General features: G+C 43.1%; 1 protein-coding gene across 9 annotated transcripts in view; it reads right to left on the bottom strand.

The window, feature by feature from the left end:
* NHSL1 (NHS like 1) overlaps positions 1 to 17,881 on the bottom strand; it is a 290,700-nt gene that overhangs the window by 46,574 nt on the left and 226,245 nt on the right. For all 9 annotated transcript variants that reach the window (XM_089332620.1, XM_089332619.1, XM_089332618.1 and 6 more), the window contains exon 3: positions 481 to 608. In XM_089332620.1, coding sequence (XP_089188746.1) covers positions 481 to 608 — 128 coding nt within the window. The remainder of the gene's footprint in view (positions 1 to 480; positions 609 to 17,881) is intronic.

The raw sequence follows: 17,881 nt of genomic DNA, 5'->3' as shown, positions 1-17,881 counted from the left end.
CTGGCTTTGACCTGACCTGGACCAACCCTGACCATCACGACCATATGGGGAGTAAACCAGCGGATGAAAGCTCTCTCTGTATCTCCCCACCTTTTAAGTACATGCATACGTACATATATACATACATACATACATAAAATCTTTTTAAAAAAGCAACAGAAATGAGATCTTTATTTTTCCTAATTCAAAGACAATATTCGAAATGCACAAATACTCATAGATGGAATTTAGATTCCTTTAATGAATTCCTTGTATTCTAACCCTTTTTGTTAGGACAATTTTATATTTACAGAAAAGTTGCAAACACAGTACTGAGATGCCTTGTGTACCCTTTCCTCAGTTCCCCGTTATCCTGACATCTTACATCATAATGGTACACGTGTCAAAGTCAGGACAAGGAACACGGGCCAGTGCTGTTGGCTGAAATACAGCCCGCACTCTGATTTCAGCGGGACCGCGCGGGGGACTCGAAGGCCGTACCTTGTGATCTGTTTCAGCATCGTCATCCTGGTCATCCTCGCCTCCCGGGCTGGAGTTGGCTGCAAAGGTGGGTCCCTGAGAGTAGTACTGAGAACTTCGGTAACCATCGCGCCTCAGTTTATCACATTCTGCAAGGGCACAGGCGAGGAAGGGCATTAAAAACCACAGTGTGCTGGCTCCTCTCTAGTTACCTTAACCTAGGCATAGTAACATTTCAAAATAGCCATGTTGAAAATAATGATAAAAACCACCAAGCATGATTAAAGCAACGAATTCACACTGTAGCCATGTGAACACACTTTAAATGGGTTCTCCCCCCAGCTCACTGCAACCCTAGGTGGTAGATTTTATCATTGACCCTACTTACAGGAAATTGAAGTTCAGAGTAATTAATTTATTTGCTTTGCAGTGTAGTGCAAGTATGCAGTGGATTCACAACTTAACTCAGGGCCTGAATTTCTACACTATAATTTTTGACACAAAACAATTATGTTATTCTACATTAAAATAATATTATTAATAATAATATAAGCAGCTCTTGCCCTGGGCTTGTTTCCTGGCGTCACCATATGCAAGTGCCCCAGGAAGCCATGGAGGATAACAGGCTCATCCTATTGTAAGTTCTCCCTTTAACTGTGTTGCCAAACAGCCTGTGCCTGCTGTGTGGAATTGAACACAGAGCTGGGTACCAGCCTGAGTGGAAGGTGATGAGGGCACCGCACAGACAATTCATCAGCAGGGACCAGCACAGGAAGAAACAGGCTAATGATTTTCTAAAGCACCGGGAGCTCTCCCGGGTTCTCAGACTGGCAGATTAAGGGAGCATTTGTCTCATAAAAAGGCATCATCATGGGGGTTCTTGAAATACCCAGCTTTCTAAAGGAGCACAGAGCGTGTTTGGTTTAGAGAAAGTTTCCTGGAGGCACAGCTCAGAGAAGCACACATATGAAGGCTCTCAGAACTCCACGAAGGCAGCCTTGGAGCTGCTGCCTACCGGGAGGGCCGGAGGTCAGGGCTGGGAGATGAAAATAGGAGACTAATTTTAAATAAGCCAGGGAATTTAAAAAAAAAAAAATCCTCATTCTCCTTTGCTCTCTCACAGTGGGAGTGGAGAAAGTTTCCAGTTTAGAAACATAAGTCAGATTTCACAAAGTCCCACGAAAGCAGTCATGGGGCTTTATTAGAATGCCAGGTTTGGGTCTGACCACTGCGATGCAGTGGGTTAAGCAGCACCTGCAGTGTCAGCATCCCATAGGACCATCAGTTCATGTCCCAACTGCTGCACTTCTGATCCAGCTCCCTGCTAATGTGCCTGAGAAGGCAGCAGAAGGTGGCCCACGTGCTTGGGCCCCTGCCACCCAACACAGAGTTCCAGGCTTCTGACTTGGGCCTACCCCAGCCCTGGTCACTGAAGACATTTGGGAAGTGAACCAGTGGATGGAAGATCTCTTTCTCCATCTCTCTCTTTCTCTCTGTCTGCCTTTCAAATAAATAATTAAAAAAAAAATTCACTTGTAACCATAAGATAGCTAAACAGCACTACTTATAAGTACTTCAGGTACTTATGGGTTACATAATTAGTTGCTGGGGCTGGCAGTTAAAACTAATGTTGATTAAATTGGAATTTGTAGAAACATTTCTGGGGTCTAGTGTTGTGGCGTAGTGGTTTAAGCCACCACCTGCAGTGCTGCATCCCATAGGGGCGCCGGTTTGAGTCCTGGTTGCTCCATTTCCCAACCATCTCCCACTGATGTACCTGGGGTAAGCAGCGGACATTGGCCCACAGTGCTTGAGCCCCTGCACCCACATGGGAGATCTGGAAGAGGCTCCTGCCTCCTGACTTTGTTCGGCCCAGCACAGCCTGGGCTGTTGTGGCCATTTGGGGAGTGAACCAGCAGGTGGAAGATCTCTCTTTTTCTCTCAAATAAATAAAAATAATTTCAAATGAATAAAAATAACTTAAAAATTTTAAAAATAAATGAAAAATTTCTGAAACTTTCAGAATACACATGTTTAATGAGGTTTTATTCACACTAATGTAATCCTTTATAATGAGGAATGCTTTCACATTTGACAATTTCTCCTAAATAAATAAATAGTTCAATCAAAACCTACACTCCCACTGCTAGAGAGAATGTCACATAAAGCATGATGAGTAGTTTTCAATGGAATTCTCTGCTGTCTTCTGGGATTCTATAAACACAGGACTTGATTTTCTTTAAATAATACCTTAGAGCTAGGATAAAAAGCAACACTCAGGAGCAACAATTTACATACCAAATTTTAATGCAATAAAGGGAATTACTTTGCCGATTTGTGCTGCAAAATTAACTTCCCTGTGGTTCTGGAAATAAAGCTATCTATAAAACTGAAGTCTCCCAAGAATCAAGGGTGAGTCTTGTAAAATAAACCAATATAAACTGTTACTTCTTGTGGCTACTTATATAATCCAGGGTTTTCAAATGCTTGACAAATTAAAAAAATGCAAAGTGGAGGCCAAGTCCCTTTGAAATAAAGTCCTCCTTATTCAAAAGTATCTGTCTTGCTTTGCTAATGAACCTCATCATTTGAAATTATAAAATTTCATACTATACCAGCAAGCCTTTAAAAAGTTTGTTTTATGTTATTAGACACCAGGTAAGACTGTTTGGCACTCCACTCCCCTGAAATGCACAGCCAGCCAAGAGAAAGGTGTCATAGGTAAGACTGTTTTTGCAAGAGAGACTTCCTATACCAGGAAATAAGAAGAAAGTTCTGGACCATTCCATTTCTAAAGCCTATTAATTCTAAATTCTTAGAAATAATATTAAAAAAAAACATGACACATGTTAAATAATAAAACACCAAAATATTGCAAAATTGCTATCCATACATTAGAAGCCTGAAAGGCTGGCAATTATTAGTGCTATATGTTCTGTGTATGCCAGCTTTTTGAGCCTAGTTTAAAAGACAATGCCTTTTTTTCTACCATGAAGCTTAAGTCACAGAAATCTTCAAGTGGTAGTATAACAAGTAAAATATGATGCTGAGACTAAGACTAAACTAGGCAGTATAGGTTCATGGCAACAATCAACTTATTTTACTCATTAAATTTCCCAAATCTAGTAAACTCATCAAGTCCTATTGTCACTTACTCCAACTCTGGAGAAATCTAAGCTGCAAGAGAGCTGTTTCTAAAACTGTGGCTTGTTCATTAACAACAGACCTGATCCTCCATAGAGCGAGAGATGTAAGTCAGAGCGAGTCATGGAGAATAAACATATTCTTCCAACATCACATCCATTGTAAGAGCAACTTTTTTTTTTTTTAATTTATTTGAGAGGCAGAACTACAAAGAGGGAGAGACAGAGAGAAAGGTCTCCCATCCATTGTTCACTCCCTAAATGGCCACAATGGCCAGAGCTGGGCCAATCTGAAGCCGGGAGCCAGAAGCCTCCTCCAGGTTTCCCACACAGGTGCAGGGGCCCAAGCACTTGGGGCATCTTCCACTGCAATGCGAGCAGCGCAGAGCATAATTTAGAGCCGGGTAATGTCAGCATGTACAGGCTAGAAACCAGACACGAAATGTAACAGAAGCTCTATCCTGAATACACACTCTTCTTGCAACAGAAATTTAAGGAAAACTGTGTTATTGTTTTCAGGCACTGCTTGGATAAAGGTGTCACTGTCCATTGTGTCCTCTGGTATCTCAGCCAGAAATTTCGTCCTCCTTCCTTTCATGTCAAACCGTTTTCTTGAGCACAAGGACAATGAACAAACATTTCTTGGTAGACTACAGTTTTAAATACAGAAGAAAAAAATTTACAATATAGAGTGAGGGCACCTGACCGTCTCGGGAATTTAATGTTGCTTGGATCTCCACATCTGTATGAATCAAGCTATTCTTTTGATATTCCGTTTTTAATATTTTAGACATGCAAGACAGTCTACTAAAGAAGCTTTCAAGAGCTATTTTCAATTTTCTCCACTGGAGATCCTTGTCGAATTGTCATTGTCCTGTTATTATTCCTCCATTCACTCGGTTAATCACAATGAACTAGATGGGCGGCAGCGACACCAGTTCCAAAATCTCAGGGTCTTAACACAACCAGAAGATTCTTTCACGTACGGCCTTCTTGTCCAGCCAGAGTTCGCAGTGCTCAGGGCAGAGTCACTGAGTCACTGGGTCCAGGCAGATCAAAGTTCCACCTTGACTTAACATTGGTGAGATGACAGTGTAACGAGAAGAGGCTGCATCTCACAGTGGCTCCTGGAACCTCTGCCCAGAAGTTACAGGGCTTACATCTGACCCAATGTCAGATTGCACTGGACAAAACAAGCCACAGCTACAGAGCGGACAAGGAAATGCAATCCTAACTCATGCGCAGGGAAGAAAATTAGAATAGTCGAGGATAATTCTAGGACCGTCAAACAGGATGACACTGAATCTAACATTTTCCAGATTCTTGTTACCTTTCCTGTCAACACTTCTTTATTTATTGCTTATTTTCGATCCTTCTTGAATGAGGCTGGGAGCCTTTTGACAAGAAATTTGCATCTCCAGCAAAAAGCTACCCTTCCTTGTTTGAGGAACAGGAGGATGAGCACTGGGTGGGACTCTCCATAAGGAGTAGTGGAGAGCTGTCTGGAATGAGGCAGACCTGGCACTACTTACACCTGTGAGACCTAAGGAAGAGCAACCCCCTAGAAATTCAGGTCTCCACTCCTGGAAAATCGGAACATCACTCTCCCTGGGAAGTTGTAGAGACAGTCATTCAACAAATATTTTCAAGTACGCAGTTCTGTGCTAGGCACCATGTTAGAGCCTGGGACATCAGAACTTTGTGTAACAGGTGCTTAAAAATCACTCATTGCAGTGAGAATTTGTCACATGACTCCTAACTTAATTACAACTACCTTGAATACTTTTGCTTTCAAAACCTAGCAGCTCGCCTAGCGGCACTGGCACACCAGGTTCTAGTCCCGGTCGGGGCGCCGGATTCTGTCCCAGTTGCCCCTCTTCCAGGCCAGCTCTCTGCTGTGGCCCGGGAAGGCAGTGGAGGATGGCCCAAGTCCTTGGGCCCTGCACCCCATGGGAGACCAGGAGAAGTACCTGGCTCCTGCCATTGGATCAGCGTGGTGCGCCGGCCACAGCGCGCCGGCCGCAGCGGCCATTGGAGGGTGAACCAACGACAAAGGAAGACCTTTCTCTCTGTCTCTCTCTCACTGTCCACTCTGCCTGTCAAAAAAAAAAAAAAAAAAAAAAAAAAAAAAAAAAAAAACCTAGCAGCTAAGTCTATGACAAGACTTGCTCTTCTGCACACAATTCTTTTTTTTTATTTTTTAAAAGATTTTTATTTATCTATTTTACAGGTAGAGTTACAGACAGTGAGAGAGACAGACAGAGAGAAAGGTCTTCCTTCTACCCATTCACCCTCCAAATGGCCACAATGGCTGGAGCTGCACCAATCCGAAGCCAGGAGCCAGGTGCTTCTTCCTGGTCTCCCATGTGGGTGCAGGGGCCCAAGCACTTGTGCCATCTTCTACTGCTATCCTAGGCCATAGCAGAGAGCTGGACTGGAAGAGGAGCAACCAAGACTAGAACTGGTGCCCATATGGGATGCCAGCAACACAGGCAGAGGATTAACCCAGTGCGCCATGGTACTGGCCCCCTGCACACAATTCTTTCATGATTTTACCAAGTCTTTTGCTACACTGTTATGAAAACATTGTGAGGCTAAGAGTATGTGTTTTGCTAAATATCTGGGACACTCCTACTTGGATTCTTTTTACTCTCAAAGTCCCGGGCATTTCTAATTCCTCTCAGTTTAAAAGAGAGCCCAACATTTGCAGCCATCTGGGGAGTGAACCCAGTGGATGGAAGTGCTCTGTCTCTTCCTCTGTAATTCTGCCTTTCAAAAAAAGAGAAATCTTAAAAAACAATTTATGGAAAAGTGGAATTACAAGATAAATTTATTTTGGTATATACATTTTGTGATTTATGTAGTGTTTTCATTATTACACACTTGCCATGAACTTTATAAAGACCTCTCATATTAGCAGACATTGTATTGCTCCAAAATGGAAAAGAAAACCTTTTCGATCCCTTCCTCTGGAAACTATTCTATAAATCCTCAGATGTATCTTAGTTGAACATACCAGTATTTAATGTATATTGCCATCACTGCTTTCCCAGGACTCTGATGATGACAATAGTCCACTCTCCACTACCCTGCAGTGGCAACTATCATGTTTGAAGTCAACTCAACTCAATGTGTTCCTTCAAGACTGCTTCCTCAAAATGCCACAGCTGGGTCAGCCTTGTGGCATAGCAGGTTAAGGTGCCTCCTGCAACGTCAGCATCCTATATGGGCGCTCGTTCAAGTCTCAGCTGCTCCTCTTCCAATCCAACTTCCAGCTAATGTGGCTGGTAAAAGCAGCAGAAGATGGCCCAAGTGCTTGGGGCCCTGCACCCATGTGGGAGACCCAGAAGACATTCCTGACTTCTGGCTTCAGCCTGGCCCAGCCCTGGCTTTTGGAGATTGAACCAGTGGAAGGAAGATCTCTTTCTCTCTCTCTCTCTCCCTCTTTTCCTGTATCTCTGCCTTTCAAATAAATTAATAAATCTTTAAAAACAAAAAATGTTACTGCTTTGAGACTGACCTCAAATCCTCTCTTCCACAAAGTCATCTCCAGTGACACCAACCATGCTATCCAGAATCCCTCAGTATCATAAGGATGCCACTGTAGTTTTAAAGACTGACTTCAGGGCTGGCACCATGGTACAGTGGGCTAAGCTGCTGCCAGCAATGCCAGCACCCTACATGGACACCAGTTCAAGTCCTGGCTGCTCCATTTCTGATCCAACTCCCTGCTAATGCCCTGGGAAAAGCAGTGGAGGATGACCCAAGTGCTTGGGCCCCTGTACTCATGAGGGAAACCCAGATGAAGCTCCTGGCTTGGATGTGGCCAAGCTCTGGCCATTGTGGTCATTTAGGGAGTGAACTAGCAGATGGACACTCTCTCTCATTGTCTCTCCCTCTCTCTCTGTAACTCTGCCTTTCAATTAAATAAATAAATCTTTAAAAAAAAAAAAAAAGGACTGCTTTCCCATGACATTGTGCTTTTATCACCAAGTCACCACAGTGCCTTCTGTTTTCTTTTAGATACATCTACTATCTCCTTCCAGGCTGAAAGCTCTTTGAAGAAGCCATAGGTCTTCACGTTTTCTTTGTGCTTTACACAGTATCAAAAGGTTCAGTTGTTGCTTTTAAGAGCAGGAAGGAGAAGGACTAAGAAGGTTTAATAACACCCTTGCCAAAGAGACAAATAATAGCTACCGGAAGTCTTATAAGAGTTCATCAGCCCCTAAGATAACACCTTCTTCTCTGTAACTCATGTATTACGACTTCTCTTTCCACCACCATGCCTGCCTCCCCCCACCCACCCAAATCCACACACATTTATCCAGTCAACAAATAGTTACCATGCACATACTACCTGCCAGGTACTGTCATGAGCATGAGTGTCCACAGTGAACAGATCAAAGATTCCTGTGTGCTTACAGCAACATACATTAAATACTGGTTCTAACGGGGAATACGTAACAAATAAACAGAAAGTAAGCACACATCATCTTTAAAGGTCCTGATAGACTGTGGGCATTTGGCACAGCGTGCACCACAGGAGACCACAGATGACAGCTCAAACACTGAAGGCCCTGCCACTCGTGAGAGCCCCAGACTGACTTCCAGGTTCCTGGCTTCAGCCTAGCCTAATCCCAGCTGTTGTGAGCATCTGGGGAGTGAACCGGCAGATGTAAGATTTCTATCTTTCTGCCTTTCAAGTAAAATGAGAATAAGTAAATAAAAATTCTAAAGAGTTATTTGTTTAAAGAAAGAAAGATCCTAAGTGGTAAGAGAAAAACCAAGCAGGGGAGGGATTGGGGAGTGGTGCTGTAGCAGCAACTCAGGCCTGCCAGGGTGATGGCGTTTGAGTGAAGAAGGAAGGTTCCATCACCTTGACAAAAAGCTGGACGCTTTTTGTTTGTTCAGTTTGCTGAGTCAAGACAAAAAAAAAAAAAAAAAGCCACTTGGAGATGACAAGGTTAGGTAGGACAATAGCAGGGCCTTGCAGCTAACTGTAGGGACTCTGCCTTTTCCAAGGAGTAGTTTTGGAAGTAGCTTCTTTGAACAGAGCAGTGGGAGGATCTCACTGCCTTCATCACCTCATTCCTGCTTACCCTCCTGCCCAGGATGCCAGACTCAGCTCAAAATTATGCAAATATATAAATTCCAAACAAGCTGCTGTGTTTGTTAATCCATAGGAGGAAACAGCAAGTCACTTAGTGAAGAAAATAAAAAGGATATGCCTATTTTTACCATTACCATTCATTTGTGTAATTCACCATAAGCTATCTTTTCTTTATTTTTTTTAGATTTATTTATTTATTTGAAAGTCAGAGTTACACAGAGAGGGGAGAGGCAGAGAGAGAGAGAGGTCTTCCATCTGATCATTCACTCCCCAATTGGCCGCAATGGCCAGAGCTGTGCCCGTCTGAAGCCAGGAGCCAGGAGCTTCTTCTGGGTCTCCCACAGAGGTGCACAGGCCCAAGGACTTGGGTCATCTTCTACTGCTTTCCCAAGCCATAGCAGAGAGCTGGATTGGAACTGGAGCAACCAGGACTCAAACCAGCGCCCACATGGATCGCCAGCATCCCAGGAGAGAGTTTTACCAGTTACACCACAGCACCCGCTGCATGATTTTTTCATATGCATAATTCCATGAGAGAAAGCACACTATGTAGTGAAAATAATCCAAATGTTTATTAAAACATTTATGAAATACAATAGGGGAAGTTCTTAAATAGGTGTTGTTTAAATATGTGACTTGTTTAAATAAGAGGCAGGCTGGAAAGGAGAAGGAGATGAGAGAGAAGCTGAATGCATAACAGTAATACAATTGGATTTGTTTTTCTATTCTCCAAGGATACATTATGGGAAAATGGGTGGACGCTGGGGAAAAAAACAAAAACAAAAACAATTATTGATTGGATTTGCTAACTGATTGGATTATGTGAGAAAGAAAAGAATGATGAAAAATGTATTTGAAGCAAACATTGCTACATTAAAGCCAGCAGGACCCATTAAGTAGGCTATTTTGTCATTTTTTAGGTCTTATGGCTAGTATTGGCCCATGAAGGTGAATTCCTAGGAAAGTTTTGAAATTTTAGGGCAAAAGCACGATTTGGCTATTTCACAAGAGCTGAGTAATCTAGACATGCCATATTTTAAAATCTGAATGTGGTTTATTTCTAACAGTATTAAATCCTTCATAATCCTCCTATTGTAACGCAAGGTCACTGAACATTGGGAGGGCTCCAGTTCCAAAGTCCACTATGAAAATAATGGTAGCAATGCGCTCTTTCTGAGAGGAACCCAAGTCTAAAAACAGGTTTTTTTCAGATCACGCTGCCACTTTCTGAAATGGAAAGCCCTTTGCCATCACTATTTGATTTGTGTTTAAAATAATTCTGCAGGAATTGAGAGAAAGCAGCTCTTATATCTGTCTTATGGATTATGAAACCCAGGTGCGACGTGTCTGGCAGCTTTGGGTCTCCAAACTTCTATCCCAGCTATTTATCCATCAGATTATTAACAACAGGGTAAAAGGACAGTTCTAGTATATATCTTCGCCTCAGTCCCAGAGGACTGAGAATACTTAAGACTACAAACATCTATGTGTAGAAGAAAATCAGTTTCAGTCTAACAGCTGTATTGGGTTTTATGCAGCCAAAGAATGTAGTTTACGCCTTCAAGTAAGCTGATAGGAAAAACTGACTACACTTAAATATTATGCTTTGTAAACCTTAGAGAACTTATTTCCTTAATGAAAATCAAATGTAAATGCATTTAAAAATAAAAGGGCTCCACCTCCCTTTCATTAATCATTTGGGTTTGGCAATACCAAGGAAAAAATCTAAACTGATTCTGTAGTCCAGAATCTGTCTGCCACTCATGCACAATGAACTTTCCAAAAATACACTTGGACTCTCCATAAATTCTTCAAAGCTGTTCATCTTCAATTCATCTAAACTGGCCTCAAGAATCAACAGACTAGGACATAATTAAGAGACTAGAGATGTTCAAAACCTTTTCTAAACAACTCACTTATTTGTAGCATATCCAAGGGGTTGAAAGATTGAGATCACCTTAAAGACTGTGGATTTAATATAGATACTTTTGATGGATATTTTCCCAGATAATCTGATAATAATTTTAAATGATAGATTTCAAATAAATATGCCCCTTTGGTTTATGATTGGGCTAGTGATTCATTCTTTTCCCTCTCCCTCCCTTTATTAAGAGTTATTATATAATTATTCAGGAATACTTACAATGGCATAAAAGCATATTATTACTTACCTAGTAAGAAACTTAAATTTATCTCTCAATAAATGCAAATGTGAGACTATAAGACCACTTCTTCACCAATCATCACTTAGCAACAGAAAAGGATAAAGAGAAAATGTATGTATGTCTTTAATCATTAAGCCCAAGCCTTTCTAGAAGTTCTGAGAGTATATGTATCTCCCCTCTTAATGGTGCATATAAAGACAAAACGTTCCAGGTGCTAGAGGAAGATTTGTTTCACTGCAAGCAAAGGAAGGAAGAGAGGGCCAATCAGAAAGCAGGCGACAACTGCCCAGGGGTCAAGGAAGCAGGAAAGCTCACCGAGGGAAGGAGCCTCACTTTGCCTTAAGAAGGGGGACGAGAGCTATACGGACTGACTCCAGCACAAAGTTGGAAAAACGAAAGCCAGGCTGGTGCCAGTCACATTTTCTCTCTAACCAATAGGCTTGATGAGTCTCCCAACAGGTGCATTGACCAGCCATTTCCTTCTACAGGTCTGCGTATCCTTCCAGACAGTCAAAACAGTGCTAACATGGGGAACACACAGACGGAATACCCAGAGGCATCCAAGCTCAGAATCTCAAGTCACCTTCTGCAACAACCACTCTGGAAACTGAGCTAGGTCTGAGACTGAGCAGTTGTTTGAGTGAATCCCAGTTTGCAACAATGCAGCAGAGCTAAAGGGTTGTGTTCCAGCCGTCAGGGTACTTAAGCTGCCAGCTGCCTGATAAAGCAGTTTGTTTTTAGTTTTTGGAAAGCTTTTATTTAATAAATATAAATTTCATACATACAGCCTTTGGATTATAGCAGTTCTTCCCCCCATACCCGCCTTCCCACTCCCAAACCGTCTCCACCTCCTACTCCCTCTCCCATCCAAGTCTTCATTAAGATTCATTTTTAATTATCTTTATACACAGAAGATCAACTGTATACTAAGTAAAGATTTCAACAGTTTGCACCCACACAGAGACACAAAGTATAAAATACTGTTTGAAGACAAGTTTTACTGTTAATTCTCTTAGTACAACCCTTTAAGGACAGAGGTCCTACATGGGGAGCTAGTGCACAGTGACTCCTGTAGTTGATTTAACAATTGGCACTCTTATTTATGATGTTAGTGATCACCCGAGGCTCTTGTCATGAGCTGTCAAGGTTTAAATGACTCTATATTTATAGAGAGCAGTGGCTCTCCAAATAAAGGTGCAGGAATGCCCCCAAGACTTGTTAAAGCACTGCGGGGCCACTCCCTTGAATTTCTAGCATGTTCCCTGACCATGCTGCTGCTGTTGACCTGAGAGCCACCTCTGAGGAAACCATCTCAGAGTAAGGTCGACACCTACAAGAGGAAGAGAAACAACAGCCAAAGTGGCAGCATGCTGTCCACTTGGGGTGCAGGTGAAAGAAGTCTTCTCTACACAGAAGTGCCAGGTGGAGCCCCTGAAGAGGGTAACAGAATTTTTAAAGCTTGTGTAGGGGGCTGGCTTTGTGGCACAATGGGTTAAGCCACCACCTGCAGTGCTGGCATCCCACTTGAGTGTCAGTCCAAGTCCTGGTTGCTCCACTTCCAGTCCAGTTCCCTGCTAATGTGCCTATGAACGCAGTGGAGGATGGCCCGCTTGGGTGCTTGGGTCCCTACCACCAAGTGGGAGACCCAAGTGGAGCTCCAGGCTCTTGACATTGGCCTGGCCTAGACCTGGTTGTGGCAGACATTTGGGGGAGTAAACCAGTGGATGAAAGCTCAATCTCTCTTCTCTCTCTCTCCCTCTCTCTCCCTCTCTCTCTCTGTTGTTCTGCCTTTCAAATAGATAAATCTTTAAGGAAAAATTCCACAGGAAAAATGACAGAAGGCCCAAAGGGAAGTGAGGTTTATTCTGTTCCACTTACGATGACACCGATGATTCCTATTCACCAAGAGAGTAACTCAGTAGGAAATACAGAACGAAGAATTTCACTGATACGGGGCAGCTCACTAGGGAAGGGAGCGAGACTGCCATGTCTGGGACTTACTTTTAGTCCCTACAGAGTATTATTTTGTTTGAGGAAATACTTCAGCTTTCATGTTGAAAGCTTACATATCAAGATTTCCTTAAAATGTTTGCAGGTTTTCTCTTTGATCTAAACACTGCACTTCACCTTCAACTGCAAAGGAAGCTTCCTGGTTCAGGTCTGTCCCCACCACCTCTCACCTGATTGTTGTGACAACCTTGAACTGTTCTGCAGCTTCCACACCCCTGTTCACCTCAGGGTGAACTCTTAACACAGAGCCAGATTGATCCATTTAAAAAGATGAGTCAGATTAAGTCACACCTGAGTTCACATCTTTCTGATGATTTTTCTTGCCCTGCAAATAAAAGCCAAAGTCCTCCTAATGGTTTCTAAGTCCTTCGTGATCTGACTCCTATGTATCCAGCAGGTGCTCAGTGAGTTCATCAAATGAATGAAGGATCTCCTGTGTGGGCTCCACAGTGCACCTGAAAGGGCACCATGATTATATGATGGATAGCGTTGCTGGCGTGGTGCTCTGCTTGGTGTATGATGGCAGCTGGAAAAGTTCAGGGAGAGGCTAGTGCTGTGGCATCGCAGGTACAGCTGCTCCCTACAATGCAACATCCCATATGGAAGCTGGTTCACAGTCTGACTGCTCCACTTTTGATATAGCTCCCACTAATGGCCTGGGAAAAGCAACGGAAGATGATCCAAGTGTTTAGGCCCCTGCCACCCACGTGGGAGACCAAGAAAAAGCTCCAATGCTCCAGTGCTGGCAGCTGGCAGCCATCTAGGGAGTGACCCAGAAGATGGAAGATCTCTTTCAAATAAACAAATTTTATTTATTTATTTATTTGACAGGTAAAGTTATAGACAGTGAGAGAGAGAGAGACAAAGGCCTTCCTTCCGTTGGTTCACTCCCCAAATGGCCACCACGGCAGGCACTGTGCCAATCTGAAGCCAGGAACCAGATGCTTCCTCCTGGTCTCCCATGTGGGTGCAGGGGCCCAAGCACTTGGACCATCTTCCACTGCCCTCCTGGGCCACAGCAGAGAGCTGGACTGGAAGAGGAGCAACTGAGACTAGAACCTGGCGCCCATATGGGATGCCGGCACTGCAGGCAGAGGATTAACCAAGTGAGCCATGGCGCCGGTCCCAAATAAACAAATCTTTAATAAATAAATAATTGTACATTATCAGCCTATTTTTAAAAAGTTCATGGAAAATGTAATTAAAACATAATGTACATTTTCTGGAGACTTTTTGAAACATCTCTTCTGCATACATTCCTACAGACTTACTTCTAAGGGTACAGTTTAAAAACTTGTCATGGGATTCCAAATCCCACTAAACCTGGTGGTAAAAAAGCCATCTTAATTGTTAAAGTGATCATATTAAGTGTTAAAGTGAATATATAGATAGGAAAGCATTAAAGGGATCATATAAATAGGATCAAGTACCTGGTAATAATAATAGATAGAATTAAAAAGGAAATAATGTCCAACATGGGAAGCACTCCTATGCCTAAAAAAATGTGTTCAGTACATTTTCAAATGACTTCTCATTTCAGTCTATAGAAATAGAGGGCCCAAGATGGGGAAGACAGAGAACCAAAGATGGAACAGAATCAATACTAACGGTGATCATCAGCTCAGCCATCCAACCGGAGATGGATTTGCACACCTATGGATTTGTCTCCCCTATGTCCTGGGACCAGGGTCCCCTCACTGACATTAAACACCACAGGCAATCTCATTTTATGTAGGGCTTTTTAAAGGGCATTTTGATTCCTATTCTTCCTCTATGGCTAATACCTATCAAAGTGAAAACAAAACATTTTAAGGATTAAATATTAAAACTTAAGCCACTGGATAAACTGTTAGTTTTGTTTTTCATTGCACACCGTGGAAAGAATTACTATTAAAAATGTCATTTGCCATAGTAGAAAACCAGCATTTCACATTCCTTCTCTTCCCAGGCTCAAATTAATTTTATAAGACTTGGAGAACTACATCGGACTCAAATGAAGGCGGAAGCGTGGAGACACCCACGGCCGAGGCGGGTGCAGAGCGACCAGGTGGGAGGCATCCCCTTTCACTGCAGCACTACAAAGCCCTATCGCTGGCTGTGCAGGAGCATCACCAAGGTGACTCCCTATCAAATAGCCCTCACAGATTCTAAGCCAACCCCAGAGACTCACTGCGCAGTGAATGTTAATAAACCTCAGGCACAGCACCTTCAATGTAGCATTTTTATGCCGATGCTGAGTGAAACAGAGAGGCCACTCAAGTTACTCACTTTATCAGGATTTAAAACAGAATTGCTGAAATAGCAGACTGGCTACAGACAGAAAAACAAAACAAAAAGCTCTTTGTTTAAACAATGCACAGTGCTTTGTTAAGACCTGGATCATTTAAAGGACTGTCTTTGCTATTCTATCTTTTGTGTGCTGGTTACCATCAAAAAACTTTTTTTTCTTTTTACCTTTCCGAGAAAGCAAAGACTGTTCATTTTTCCTTTGCTCTGAGGAAAGTCCAGAGCAGTTAGCATTACAGAAAATTTCACGAACCATCAAACGCAACAGGAAACATTAAATAGCTCGTTTGGTAGGTAATTTCCACTGTACTAATCCCATACTTTTGGCTTTTCTCCTTTCTTTGCTCAACAGGGAATAGAATCCCTTATTCCACTAGGTTGGGCAACACTCCCTAAGGACAAAATTCCAAAAGAGTCTAATGAGATACTAAACATATACAAAAAAAAGTCTTTAATTACATTATCATTTGTCTTTGAAAAGTCAACTAACTGAATGTACCAGCAGTGAGTAGAGAGCACGCCAAATGAAGCCACCCCTTTCAAACACCAACGAATTAGCAGCCTCGTGGAGGTTGCATTTCTATCACACCTCTCTGCTGAACTACCTCAGTGTGCTTGTGCTCTCTCTCAAAACAGGCCTTCCCCATTTCCCTAGGAAATCAAGGTCACAACCTTTGACCCTCCATTTTGCCCCTGAGGTCAACTGCTCTTTTGAAGGTCACCAATGGCCACCCAATGATCGGTTCACTGGGAGACCCAGACTGAGTTCCTGGCTCTGGGTGCCAGTCTCAGCCTCACTCTGGTTGTCCTAGGGATCTGGAGTGAACCAGTGAATGGGGGCACTGTCTACCCATGTCTATCAAATAAATACATTTTAATTTAAAAAAAGTGTAACGTCCTCTCCCTCTACTCTGTCTGCATGTGGAGCACCACGATGACTGCCTCACCCGGGCTGACTTTTTCTTCCCCCAATGCTGTTTTACTGACTCCTCTGTCCAGAGCCCTAAAACGAAGCCTTCCAGCTCAACCTTTTCTACTCATTGCCCCTTGCTCTTCTACTCCCAATCTTGTCACTTCCTCAAGTCCTTTTGTAGCTTTGACTCCAATCTTTCCCCTACACACCAAACAACTTTTCCAGACACCTCCAGGCCCTCTACAAATGCAACAACGCTTTCTGTCCGCCACAGCAGGTTGTGCAGGGGATACCCAAGACTAAAGACCAGGTCCTGCCCCCCAGGGTCCCGCTGCCAGGTGGAGAGACCCCTGTGTAAATACACCTGCACAGGACCTCCAGGACAGTTTAAGGAAGGTTCTGGAGCACTGTGTGGGGAAAAGAAGGGGGCTGCCCTGGGGGGGACAGCAGAGCTGTGTGGGGGCAAGTGTACCCACAGGATGACTCCCAAGGCAAACAGGAGTTGGCCAAATGAGAGAAGTTTTGATCCAGAGGGGAAGAGGCATAGCCTGGGACATGCAGTGTGGAGGCAAGGACAAGTTAACAGGCTGGCTTTCCAACGGAAGAGCTTAGCCCTTACATGTGAAGGCACAAGGCAGAGAACATGGGCGGAGGGCAGAGAGGCAAGGGAGAAAAGGGGAGATTTGGCAGATGAGACAGGAGACAAATGGGTCTGCTCAGGAAGAAGGTTCTCAGATGCACAAGAGCTTAGGAGCTGGAAAGGAACACTTAACTTGGGCGAGGCAAGATCAAAGTCGTACTTTAAAGAATACCCAGGGGCGGGTGAGGGTTAGTAATGCCACCACCGTCATCATCATGGAGCTTATCCATGAGTTATTCATCCACACACTTTATCTCTTCGGCTGCCTTTAAGTACCTGGAGGACAGCACTTGCGTTGGTGATCTCTAACTGCACTGCAGACCCAGCCCAGTGTCTCACTTGCACTATGCACTGAGAACACTTGCATGGTGTACAAACTCAGTTTCGACCCATTTCGTCAGGGCTTCCCCTTGGCAATCAGTTATAACTTTGTGTCCAATGAACTTCACACACATCACCCTCAAACTGAAAGGCCAATCAGAATTTTTGAGTTTAGAAAAAAAATCATAAATTACTTTCCAGAGGAGAAAGCTAAGGTCAAAGAGGTCCTAGCAGCCCTGGAATTCTGGTCTAATGCTCTCATTTTCTGGAATGGTTAAAGACAACAGAACAAGCTGTCAATGTCGCTTTGGTTTAGAAAATTAAACAATTATATCTCCTACCTTTGTTTGGTGATTTTTTCAGAACAACACCCCACATCCCTTCCATTCTATGCCTACTTTAAAAAATGTTTTTTAACTTTATTCATTTCAAAGGCAGAGAATGGGAGAAAGGAAAGAAAAGAAAAATCTTCCACCTGCTGGTCCACTTCCTAAATGCCTGCAACAGCCACGGCTGGGACGGGCAAAAGCCAAGAGGCAAAAATTTCATCAGGTCTCCCACATGGGTGGCAGAGACCCAGTACTTAAGTCATCACCTGCTGTTTCCCAAGGTGTGTGTTAGCAGGAAGCTGAATCAAAAGCAGAGATGGGACTCAAATGTAGACACTCCCATTAGGACATGGGTATCACAAATGGCAACTTAACTGTGGTGCCAAACACTTGCCCCACGCCTATTTAATTCAAATGAACAATTTATTCAAAACTACATATTAATAATTATTTAATGCCACTTACAACAATATTAAGATAATATTTCTTTAGCCAGCAGTATCTC

The sequence above is a fragment of the Oryctolagus cuniculus genome, chromosome 5, assembly GCF_051225735.1.
Source record: "Oryctolagus cuniculus isolate XC-2025 breed Fujian yellow rabbit chromosome 5, ASM5122573v1, whole genome shotgun sequence".
In the NCBI taxonomy this organism is placed as follows: Eukaryota; Metazoa; Chordata; class Mammalia; order Lagomorpha; family Leporidae; genus Oryctolagus; species Oryctolagus cuniculus.
This window is presented reverse-complemented; position numbering and strand designations above follow the sequence as displayed.